Below are 12,985 nucleotides of genomic sequence, written 5' to 3' on the forward strand. Positions count from 1 at the left end.
GCAAGCCTTTTATTATTTTAATATTTAATATTTTTTTAATTGCATTACAGAAAATAAAGAACTTTATCACAATATTCTAATTTTCTGAGACAGTCCTGTATATTTTAGACGACCGGTTGTTGAACGCTCCAATTCATACGGCAACGCATTTGAACCCACTGGTATTGATGAGGAACTGGTTTGATACTCCAGGATGGTCAACATCGTGGATGGCTGCAGCAAAGATGGCCGCTAGGATCTCGAGATCTGTGAAGACCTCCTGAGAAAAGAGACATTGATCCAAATTAGTAGATAGAAAAAGCATCAGATGCATATTAAACTAACCGTCTAAAGAAAGAGTACGAGAGTGACTAGACTTTAATGTGACTTAAATAAAGTCATCGGTCCGGCTCACACATTACCAGAGAAGTGTTAGTCTAGTTCTGTTCCTGTAACACTCCCCCACACGGACCGGCTTATCTACACCAACCCGAGGAGAACTTTGAGGAAATGCATTCTGGGAAAGTCTAACAAATAAAGGCCGGGAGGCAAATAAAGTGTTGAAGAGGGGAAGTTCTCAGTTTAAGGAGGGTCGGGGGGGGGGGGGGGGAGGATGATTACATTTTATTTATTTATTTAAACCTTTAAGCAACCAGTTTCTGAGGGTGACCTGGACAAGACAGGCAGAAACATATGAAACACGTAGTTACAAACAAAAAAACACAATGTTATAAACAAAGAAACACAAGAAACACGTAGTTATAAACAAAAAAACACAAGAAAAGCATAGTTACAAATAAAAAAACTAGTGCTGTGAAAAATAACGCGTTAACTCAGTTAATTAAATTACAGGTTTAACTAGTTATTTATTTTTAACGCATTTAACGCATGCGCAGAATGAGCTTCCAATCCGTCTGTTGTTGGTCGTCTCTCCAGCAGCATGTCATTCTGTCTCTAGTGTCGCGTTAACACGACTCCGATCTCCGTCTCGCGCGCCGCAGAGCTCGGATGCCGGCGTGTGCGCGCACATCGGGGCGAAAAAAAGTCACTTGCAAAATGAGCTTCCAATACACCTCTTCAATCTGAACTCTGTCCGCTCTCATGCAGACGGTCTGTTCATCGGTAATGTAATGTTACGACTTTTACTTCCTGTAGATCAGGGTCTCAACACGTCGATCGCGGCGTAGTGTTGGTAGATCGCATGACATTAAAGAGATTGGCCCGCCTGACATGTTCTCTATAGCACATCGGGACAAAAAAAGTCACTTGCACCCCCCCCCCCCCCCGTCAACAACTCTTCTCTCGGCTCACGCGGCAGAGCTCCGATGCGCGCTCTCAAGTGTCACGCATTGAGCGTGAAACTCATGCATTTCGGTCTTAACTCACGCACTCCCGCCACACATCGTATTTCTCACGCTGAAAAAAAAACTCTCGGCTCTTTAATGTTTTAATGCAGGGGTGCTCAATATGTCGATCGTGGTCGCCGCAGAGCTTCGATGCCGGCGCGCGCATCGCTCTGTCGCGCGAGCCGAGAATTGTTGACGGGGGGGGTAGATGAAAATTACAGGGTGACGGGTGGAGATTTCCCCCTGTTATAATAGGAGGGGAAATACTGGAGTTGATAAGCGTGTCTTCTTGTCTGATCAATACGCAACTGTGAGGTGTGCGAATGGACCGAGCGGCCAGCTGCTGATCACTCACTCAACGAATTGACGGTGCGCGCGCGCAGCGCGCCAAAAAAGATTTGGGAGCACCGAAGACCCATTTTGACCCAGGAAAAACCCTGAATGTATATATGGGATTAATCATGATTAATCCACAGAAACCTGTGATTAACCTGATTAGAAATTGTAATCGTTTCACAGCCCTAAAAAAAACACAAGAAACACAAAGTTATAAACAAAGAAACACAAAGTTATAAACAAAGAAACACAAAGTTATAAACAAAGAAACACAAGAAACACAGTTATAAACACAAGAAACACATGGTTACAAACCAAAATACACAATAAACAACTAGTTATAAACAAAAAAACATAAAGTTATAAACAAAGAAAGACGTAGTTACAAACAAAGAAACACAAAGTTATAAACAAAGAAACACGTAGTTACAAACAAAGAAACACAAAGTTATAAACAAAGAAACACAAAGTTATAAACAAAGAAACACAAGAAACACAAAGTTATAAACACAAGAAACACATGGTTACAAACCAAAATACACAATAAACAAGTAGTTACAAACAAAGAAACACAAAGTTATAAACAAAGAAACACGTAGTTATAAACAAAGAAATACAAAATTATAAACAAAGAAACACGTAGTTACAAACAAAGAAACACAGAACAAGACGAGTTCAAAGAAACTAAAAGTGAAATAACCGAGTTAATTTAAGGAACATTGACATCTTTGGGACCCGGCCTCAGTGGAAGGATGTCGAGCTTTTCAAACCCGGGAGAAGTGTCACATGCGGTTGTGTCAGAGCTCGTTGGTGCCGAGTCAGAGGTCAAACAATGTCCGCCACTCAGTATTCCAGTACCTCAGGCCGTCGTGTAGTAGCATTACAACGTCAAAGCATCTCTTTATATTATCTCTTTTCTATTCCTTGGGAGTTGTTCCTGGTCCGATGCGAGGTCAAAGGTCAGGGATGTCGTGTGTGTACGGATTGTAAAGCCCTCTGAGGATACGTTGTGATCTTGGCTGTATAGAATAAACTGAGATGAGTTGATGGGAACTCACATCCAGGGCCGGCGTGGAGAGCAGGATGTGCGTGGACTGGGCCACGTCGGCGGCGTGCAGGCTGTTGTGGTACGCCACGTCCGAGTGGTAGTGGTCCTCCAGCGTCATCATGTAGGCCACCAAGGTGTCCACGGGGATCTGGAACGTCTTCAGCAGCTCTCGCTCCTGGAACCACGAGAACACAACAACGTTGTGCTGCATTCAGGATCCAGACCAAGCGTGGGACATAAAGGTTCTTAAATGGTTCTTTAAAAGGCTTTGTGGTTCTACAAAGAACCATCACCTACTGGAGAACCATTGTTTCATTTGAGGCGCCATTATAGGTTCTTTAAAGAACTCTTCAAAGACATGGTTCTTTAAAGAACCCTGGTTTGAAAGGTTCTTTGCGGAACCAGAAATGGTGCCTTAAAGAACCATTTATTAGGATTCTTTGAAGCACCTTTATAGGTTCTTTGACATATACTTAAGGAAATGGTTATTTAAAGAACCCTGGTTTGAAAGGTTCTTCATGGAACCATAAATGGTGCCTTACAGAACCATGTTTTGAAGGTTCTTTGAGACACCTTTATAAGTTTTGTTGAAGAACTATTTAAGGAAATGGTTATTTAAAGAACCCTGGTTTGAAAGGTTCTTGGTGGAACCAGAAATGGTGCCTTAAAGAACAATTTTGTTAACGTTCTTTAAAACACCTTGATAGGTTCTTGGTGGAACCAGAAATGGTTCCTCAAAGAACCATTTTTAGGGTTCTTTAAGACACCTTCATAGGTTCTTTGTGGAACCCGAAATGGTGCCTTAAAGAACCATTTTTTTAGGGTTCTTCGAGACACCTTTATAGGTTCGTTGAAGAACTCTCTCAGGAAATGGTTCCCGGGTTTAAAAGGTTCTTTGTGGAACCAGAAATGGTTCCTCAAAGAACCATTTTTTAGGGTTCTTTAAGACACCTTCATAGGTTCTTTGTGGAACCCGAAATGGTGCCTTAAAGAACCATTTTTTTAGGGTTCTTCGAGACACCTTTATAGGTTCGTTGAAGAACTCTCTAAGGAAATGGTTCTTTACAGAACCCCGGTTTGAAAGGTTCTCTGTGGAACCAGAAACGGTTCTTCCACGCCATCCCCTCTGAAGAACCCTTTTCGGTTCCTCCGCGGTCCTCCCGTACCTGGAAGATGGCGTACATGATGCAGGTGAGCGGCCGGCTGTGCGAGTACTCGGACACGGTGAAGATGTTCAGGCCCCACTTGTTGAGGTCCTGCAGCTCGGCCGACAGCTGCTCCTCCCGGTCCGTCGTCACGCCGAAGCGCGAGATGCTGCTGCCGGAGGGCGAGGGCCCGTAGGCCACCTTCCTCACGCCGCTGATCTGAGTCATCAACTTCTGCTGCTGCTTCTTCTTCTCGCGCGCCTTGGAGGTCGGGGACGGGATCTCCACATCGTTCTGCTTGTCTGGAGGAGGGCGGGAGGGGAAAAGAAGATTGTCAACATAGTCGGGAAGAAGCGGATAAAAAAATGTCCTTTTGCCCTCAGAGCAAGAAGAAGATTAAAGAACATCTAAAGGCGATTAATAATTCACACCTTTAAACTTGTACGCAGGGGCGTCAAACTCATTTTCACCGTGAGCATCATGGCCGCCTCTTAAAGGGCCGGTGTGACTGTATGAACTACTCCCGGACATGCTGCTAAATATCTCTCTTTGCATTTGATTATTGTTTATTCGAGAGTAGAAATATTGTTCGCAAGAACGTTTCTCTCTTTACCACCTTCTGTACAGTGCTTTCTTTTATATTTTGTGTTTTTTTCTTTCTTATTAGAGTGTTATTTCTAATAACTGTTGACTCTGGGCCACATCAGCATCATGGCCGCCCTCTTAAAGGGCCAGTGTATCCGTAACACGGTATAATTGTAACTACTCCCGAACATATTGTTAAATAATTTTATTCTTGTTTATTTGAGTGTAGAGATATTGTACATTAGAAAATGTCTCTAATATTATAACATAAATCCATAAAATGTGTAACCTTCAAAATAAAAGCACAGGATATAAAGGTGATCAGGTGTCTTTCAAGCCATCAGGGGCCGCATAAAAGGATGTGGTGGGCCGCATTCGGCCCGTGGGCCTCGTGTTTGACACCTGTGTCGTGAAGGATTTCATAATAACAAAACCTACCTGATGATTTCAATGAAAAAATACCTCATTTTGTGTAAATAACCAGCGTTAAGATCACATATTAGTCTAATAGTTTAATCCACAGGCTGCCTGACGACCCTCGAGAAACGTCTGAGGGATTTATTAATGCAGTCGTTCATCATCCGGGCCTCCATTCATGTGTTCATTCATGCTGCCCTGGGCAGTCTCTCTCTCTCTCAGCTACAGTCCCTCTACTCTCTTTCCTCTCGTCTCTCAGCAGGAGGCTCACATTTCATCTCCCACTCTTTTCCCTCTCAAAGGTCGGTCCATTGACAGATCTGAGACTCACATGGAAGCTCCATAAAGATTCAATAAGCCGTTCAATAAGCATCTTACACAACTTTATCAAATCCACTTAGCGTGACAGTGGTTTATTATATTTTCAGATCAGACACACACACACATACACACACATTGCTGCGCTCACAAATAAAGAGAATAAGAAGACAACACACATAAAACCTGCGACGCCTTCATGTAATATTCATAATAATCCATTTAATTCATAGAGCACTTTTAAGGTACTCAAAGACACTTTAAATGTTACATTAATGGACCCTACGGGGAGCAGTTCAGGGTTAAGTGTCTTGCTCAAAGACACATCGACAAGGGCGGGGATTGAACCCCCAACCCCCTAAAAAACAGTCTAAAAACAGTTTATCAAAGTAAACAAGCCGTGTTACTTAATAATAATATAATAATAAGAACTGGGCCTGTGTGTTCACTGCAATCACAGTGGAATCATGTGAGCTGCACACTTATATATCAAGCCCTAACTCATCAGCCTTCCCCTGTGGAGGGTGATTCAATTACCTGTTGTAATTCAAATAATATCTCTCTCTCTCTCTCTCTCTCTCTCTCTCCGTGGTCATCCAGTGGTAATTGATAACGGACAATTAAGCGCTCTCAGACTTGGGAAACAAGAGAAAAAGCAATACATATATATATAATATAAATATTTATTTATATTATATATAAATATATATTTATATTATATATATAAATTAGGGCTGTCAATCGATTAAAAAAAATTAACTAATTAATCGCACATTTTGAAATTAATTAATCGCGATTAATCGCAATTAAAAGTTACAAGTTAAAAGTTCATTCTTTTTAAAGACCAAACTTCCCACAGAGCTGTGTTTTCAAAGAGGCTCCTACCTATGAAGTGCCAGCGAGGTATTTAATATCGTGGATGATAAATTGTTTCTTCAGTGAAACATCAGATTAGTAAAAAAAAAGAAGTATATTGAGACCCCATTGGTCCTGTCATCTTTAACATTGAACAGCAGAACCAGTGGCCTTGGTAACTGACTGACATTCAAATATGTCACGTTCACCCTCTGGAGGCTGGGCTCATTTTATACATTTTACAAAATAAATTAAATTCACCGTTTAAAGTCTTTTGCATGTGACACACCCCCACGTGTTATACATCAAACATTCCAGAACAATCTCAGCTCTATATTGAGGCTCATTGTCCTCGCGCCGTGTTCTCTGCTCTAGAGCCTTTCCTGTGAGGTGGGAGGTCCTTTGTGATTTACTGAGTGTTCATTGGTTGTTCTTTTCCCAAAATGTTGACAGACAAACGGATTGACCAATCACGGTGAAGGTTTCGTGTGACGAGTTCTTTCCGCGCCGCGTCCCCCGACACGTCGCCCCTCCGTTCCTCTGTGTATCAGAGGGGGAGACGGGAGGAAGGAGCGGAGGAGGAAACCCGACTGATTCATCCACGAGTTAAACTCATTTATGATCCTTATTTTCGCGGAGAAATAATTGTTTTAAAAACGGAAAGTGTTAAACCGTACTGCCGCGGTTTGACACTCGGTTTGAGTGTAAAAACTTCAACGAACACCGGAAGTAAACAAAATTGCGTTAATTGCGTTAAAATATTTTAGTGCGTTAACGCGGCCAAATTAATCACATAGATTAACGCGTTAACGCTGACAGCCCTAATATAAATATATATATGTATATTATATAAACATATATATATGTATATTATAAATATATATATATTTATATTATATATAAATAACTATATTCATATTATACATACATATTTATATTATATACAAATATAGATATATATTTATATGATATATATATATATGTATATTATATCTAAATATATTTTTCAATATATATATTTATATTTAATATATATATATTTATATTTAATATAAATATATATATTTATATTCTACATGTTCATTTTTCATCAATTGCTATATAATTAAGTGCAAATATACTGTAAATGTGTTTTTTAGCACAGTTAACACAATCCTGATATCCATATTCCCCCAAATCATTTCATCATACAATCATTTTCTTACAGCAACATAACAACTGAATCGTCTGAAGTGTAAAACATGTTGTTTTGTTCTCTCTTCTCTTTCCTCTCCTCCGTCACCTCCTACGTTCACTTCTATTTCTTCTCCTTCCTCCTCCACACGCTCTACTGTGAAGAACACAGGTGCACTAGTGCAGAAAAAGGGGCTTTTTGGGACAATCCCCCCCCCCTGTTGCTGCTGCTGGCCGATCAAAGGGGAATTATGACAGATTTATGCAGCTGGGACAGCTGTGATGGAGGGGGGGGGGGGGGGGGCACACGGCCAACAGTCCTGAAAATCCCCCTCAGAGGAACTCTGGGATCTTTATTTATCTATAGGCAACTATACACACACAGAAAAATAATGGTTCTTAAATGGTCCTTTAAAAGGCTTTGTGGTTCTACGAAGAACCATCAGCTACTGGAGAACCTTTATTTCGTTTGAGACACCTTTATAGGTTCTTTGAAGAACCAGAAATGGTGCCTTAAAGAACCATTTTTTAAGGTTCTTTGAGACACCTTTATAGGTTCTTTGAAGAACTCTTTAAGGAAATGGTTCTTTAAAGAACCCTGGTTTGAAAGGTTCCAAATGGAACCAGAAATGGTGCTTTAAAGAACCATTTTTTAAGGTTCTTTGAGACACCTTTATAGGTTCTTTGAAGAACTCTTTAAGGACATGGTTCTTTAAAGAACCCTGGTTTGAAAGGTTCTTTGAGGAACCAGAAATGGTGCCTTAAAGAACCATTTTTTAAGGTTCTTTGAGACACCTTTATAGGTTCTTTGAAGAACTCTTTAAGGAAATGGTTCTTTAAAGAACCCTGGTTTGAAAGGTTCCAAATGGAACCAGAAATGGTGCTTTAAAGAACCCTTTTTTAAGGTTCTTTGAGACACCTTTATAGGTTCTTTGAAGAACTCTTTAAGGAAATGGTTCTTTAAAGAACCCTGGTTTGAAAGGTTCTTCGTGGAAACCAGATATGGTTCTTCTATGGCAACCATTTTCGGTTCCAGATGGCACCTCCATGGTTCCGTGTGCCGGCTCTATGATCACTATGGTCAAGAAAACAATAGAGAGTCCGCAAGAATAATCTGGATCTACTACGACCTCTGCAGAACCAGCATATGGCGAGAGAATTTAGTGTTTTTTATCCTAATCTTTATAGATGGAGGGATTAAAGCGTCACGTCAGTTGAGGCCGGCTGCGCCGCCCTCACACTTTTCATTAACCCACGTGTCAGTTCCTTAAGCCGCCAGCAGGGTAATCCCCAATTTATATCAAAGCGGTACTTTCATCTCTACCTGGGCTCTTGGGGCAGCGATGGAGGAACAACGAGGTGATGGAGGTGGGATGACCACTACATGTGTCAAGCTCAAATGGGGGTTCCTCAGTCTACACCTCCACCCTCCTCTCTCTCTCTAACATCCCGTCTGCCTCCTTGTATCCTCTTATATATTTATTTAAACTCATTCCCCTGCCTATAAACGTTGTGCATCTAGATATTGTCAAGTTTATATGTAAATATCACATCTAATCAAAATCCATCACTTTTAACACATTTGTAGAAATTGGTTGTTTTACATAATTCCCCCTCAACAGTGACTGAAACACGAGGTTTGGTATCAGAGTCATGAAATATTTAAAAAATAGAAGAAGCAATGTCTTAACTCAAATATAAATATACACTACCGTTCAAAAGTTTGGGGTCATCCAGAGAATTTTGTGTTTTCCATGAAAACTCACAATTTTATTTATCAAATGAATATAAAATTAATATAAAATATCGTCAAGACGTTGACAAGGTTATAAATAAGGATTTTTATTGTAAATATTAATGTTCTTCTTGTGGCTCAATGAAGGCCAGTTGTATAGCTTCTCTCACCAGCATAACTGTTTTCAGCTGCGCTCACTTAAAAAGGGTTCTCAAGGGTTTTCTACCCCTCCGCTAGTCTTCTAAGGCGATAACACGATGTACCATTAGAACACTGGAGATGGGCCTCTACACACCTCTGTAGAGACTTCATTAAACACCAGAGAATAGTCATGTACACATTAACTATGTAGAGCACAGGTGTCAAACACGAGGCCCGCGGGCCAAACTCGGCCCGCCACGTTTTTTATGTGGCCCCTGACGTCTTGAAAAGACATGTGATCACATTTTCTTACAGGAATTTAAGAAAAATATCCTGTGCTTTTATTTTGAAGGTTTCAAATTAAATGAATTTATGTTATAATATGAGAGAAATGCTCTTATGTACATTATTTCTACACTCAAATAAACAATAATCAAATGCAAAGAGAGTTATTCAACGATATGTCCGGGAGTAGTTTATACAGCGTTTCGGTAACTGGCCCTTTAAGAGGGCGGCCATGATGCTGATGTGGCCCTCGGTGAAAATGAGTTTGACACCCCTGATGTAGAGAGTGTATTTATGATTCATTTAATGTCGTCTTCATTGAAAAAAACAGTGCTTTGAAAAATAAGGAACTTTTCTAAGTGACCCAAAATGTTTGAACGGTGGTGTATACAGATACAATATATATATAAATATATATATATATATATATATTACCATCTCAGACCAACCTGACAGCGTCGTTCCAATCCACTGACTCTGATTGGCTAACAAGCTCCCACGTCAGTCCAACACCACCCTTTATTCTGTTCTTTTTTTTCCCACCTTAACAGCCGTTTCTCTCTCACTTCTTATAATAAATATTCACGTCTGACTTCCCTCCGCCCGGCCGCGTGAAGCCCGACGCCACACACACGTCTGCACAGAGCTTCATGGCGCAGTGTTTTATGTGACGCCCCCACAGAGAAGCTGCAGGAGCAACTTGCACAGCGGCACCAGGAGCTCTCAGCCTCCATTGCAGTAAAAAAAAACACAAAAGTGGGGATCTGTCAGATGAAATATGATGTGTATTTGTATTTTTGTCGAATTTAATTGCATTCTTGAAGTGGATTATTAAAAAATGGTGGATCCATCAGTGTGATTTCTGAGTACTTGTATTTATTTACCCAGGAAGGTGTTGGAGATGAATTCAGAAACCTGATTCCCAGAGCGGCTCATCTCCGACAGGTGCGTCAACTCCCGATTCAACATTCTCTTGAACTGCAAGAGAGGAAGAGGAGGAGGAGGAAGAAGAGGAGGAGGAGGAGGAGGGGGGAGAGAGAGAAAAACATGTCGTCAGTTTCCACTGAGGGAAAATCTCAGGAAGAAGATTATGGTTCAAGATTATATGGGAAATTCAGATTTAACACCACCAGCTACAGAATATTATGTAATAACAGCGTGAAATCCAGGGCTGGACATTATTATTATGCTGGATTATTATTTATCACCAATTAATAACCCCTCAATTCACCCCCCCGGCAACCACTTTTACAGTTATATGACTCTGCATCACATATTTTTGGGCTTATTTTGCGTCAATGTGCAACGATCTCCACGATGTCAACAGGAAAATGTGCACAGCGCCCCCTATAGTTCATCTCTGGAACAGCACGTCATGATTTCCCCGAAGTTTTCCGATCATTATGAACCATTTTTAAAAAGAGATGAAATAGTTCTATGATGCGTTTAACAGCACAGGGAGACCCGGGCGCCGCAGTAGACTGATGCATGAGTGTGTGCGCACACACACACACACACACACACACACACACACACACACACACACACACACACACACACACACACACACACACAGAGACAGACAAACAGAGCTCTGCAGAGGGCTCAAGATGGAGCCGGAGCCACACAAACACCATCCTCTATCAGACCAGCCTCGTTGCCATGGAAATAACTTTTTGGTGCACGGTGTGATCTGAAAATGCAAAATCCTTCATTTAAAATGCATCATTTCTTCTGGGACCCACAATGCAACAGCAACACAGCTCAGAGCGCCACACACCTTAATGTAACCCCAAGACACCGACAGCAGGTAATTGGCTTCAGGCATTTTGGACCCCGTTTTCTCGTTCCTACACAAAGCCAGAACTGTAATCCAATGAGGGGGGAGTTATCCGATAAGGGGTTCTTTCAGCGGCAAAAAAAAAGAGGATAAAAGATCCCTTCTTCTTCTTCCTCTTCTTCTTCCTCTTGTTCTTCTTCTTCTTCTTCTCTGCTTTGTGACTCTCCTCTCAGCGGCTGAGAGAGCAGCAGCGCGGCGACGGCTCGCTCTCCCTCTCGGCTGCAGAGCGGGAGCAGCTCGGAGTCTCCATGCTGGACGGGAGGGTGGATGAACGGAGAGATGGATAGAGGAGAAGGTGGAGGAGGTGGAGGAGGAGGAGGAGGAGATCCGGCACGCGCTCGGTGGTGGAGCCGTGAGCTCTCGGTGCGCTGGTGAATTATAGAGGAGAGAGGGACGGAGGGAGGGAGGAGAATATGACAACGATGGAGATGGAGGAGGAAGAGGAGGAGGAGGAGGAGGAGGAGGAGGAGGGAGTGATGCGTCGATGTTCATCTGACTGGAGGGAGGGGGGGTCCTCCACTGGATTTGCTGTGGCGCTCTCTCCCCCCCGCCTACTCTCTCTCTCTCTCTTTGTCTCTTTGTGGTTCCCTCCCTCCTCCGTCTCTCCATTCCCTCTGCCGTAGTCTGCCGGCCCCAGCAACACAACTCGATTCAGAACACATGATTTGACAGAAAGTGGGGAGAAGGAGGGGAGAAGGAGAGGAGAAAGGAGGGGAGAATGAGAGGAGAAAGGAGGGGAGAATGAGAGGAGAAGGAGGGGAGAAGGAGAGGAGAATAAGAGGAGAAAGGAGGGGAGAAGGAGAGGAGAAAGGAGGGGAGAATGAGAGGAGAATGAGAGGAGAAGGAGAGGAGAAAGGAGGGGAGAAGGAGAGGAGAATGAGTGGAGAAGGAGAGGAGAATAAGAGGAGAAAGGAGGGGAGAAGGAGGGGAGAAGGAGAGGAAAGGAGAGGAGAAAGGAGGGGAGAAGGAGAGGAGAAAGGAGGGGAGAAGGAGAGGAGAAGGAGGGGAGAAGGAGAGGAAAGGAGAGGAGAAAGGAGGGGAGAATGAGAGGAGAATGAGAGGAGAAGGAGAGGAGAAAGGAGGGGAGAAGGAGAGGAGAATGAGAGGAGAAGGAGAGGAGAAGGAGAGGAGAAAGGAGGGGAGAATGAGAGGAGAAGGAGAGGAGAAAGGAGGGGAGAAGGAGAGGAGAAGGAGAGGAGAAAGGAGGGGAGAAGGAGAGGAGAAGGAGGGGAGAAGGAGAGGAAAGGAGAGGAGAAAGGAGGGGAGAATGAGAGGAGAAGGAGAGGAGAAAGGAGGGGAGAAGGAGAGGAGAAGGAGGGGAGAAGGAGAGGAGAAGGAGAGGAGAAGGAGGGAGAAGGAGGGGAGAAGGGAGGGGAAAGGAGGGGAGAAGGAGAGGAGAAGGAGGGGAGAAGGAGAGGAGAAGGAGGGGAGAAGGAGGGGAGAAGGAGAGGAGAATGAGAGGAGAAGGAGAGGAGAAGGAGGGGAGAAGGAGAGGAGAAGGAGGGGAGAAGGAGAGGAGAAGGAGGGGAGAAGGAGAGGAGAAGGAGAGGAGAAGGAGAGGAGAAGGAGAGGAGAAGGAGAGGAAAGGAGAGGAGAAGGAGAGGAGAAGGAGAAGGAGAGGAGAAGGAGAGGAGAAGGAGGGGAGAAGGAGAGGAGAAGGAGAGGAGAAGGAGAGGAGAAGGAGAGGAGAAGGAGAGGAGAAGGAGAGGAGAAGGAGAGGAGAAGGAGAGGAGAAGGAGGGGAGAAGGAGAGGAGAAGGAGAGGAAAGGAGAGGAGAAGGAG

The 12,985-nt window shown here is 43.0% G+C and overlaps 1 protein-coding gene across 6 annotated transcripts in view; it reads right to left on the reverse strand.

Moving 5' to 3' along the window:
• Nucleotides 1-12,985, reverse strand: part of pde4ba (phosphodiesterase 4B, cAMP-specific a) — a 111,523-nt gene that overhangs the window by 7,091 nt on the left and 91,447 nt on the right. For 5 of the 6 annotated variants that reach the window (XM_056413830.1, XM_056413829.1, XM_056413831.1 and 2 more), the window contains 4 exons: nucleotides 10,248-10,341; nucleotides 3,876-4,156; nucleotides 2,720-2,884; nucleotides 160-259 (listed from right to left, as the gene is read on the reverse strand). In XM_056413830.1, the coding sequence (XP_056269805.1) occupies nucleotides 160-259; nucleotides 2,720-2,884; nucleotides 3,876-4,156; nucleotides 10,248-10,341 (640 nt within the window). Of the gene's footprint in view, nucleotides 1-159; nucleotides 260-2,719; nucleotides 2,885-3,875; nucleotides 4,157-10,247; nucleotides 10,342-11,143; nucleotides 11,600-12,985 lie in introns of those variants that run through there. The other variant, XM_056413834.1, reaches the window with a different exon arrangement.

This window comes from Pseudoliparis swirei, chromosome 5 (genome assembly GCF_029220125.1).
Source record: "Pseudoliparis swirei isolate HS2019 ecotype Mariana Trench chromosome 5, NWPU_hadal_v1, whole genome shotgun sequence".
Classification (NCBI taxonomy): Eukaryota; Metazoa; Chordata; class Actinopteri; order Perciformes; family Liparidae; genus Pseudoliparis; species Pseudoliparis swirei.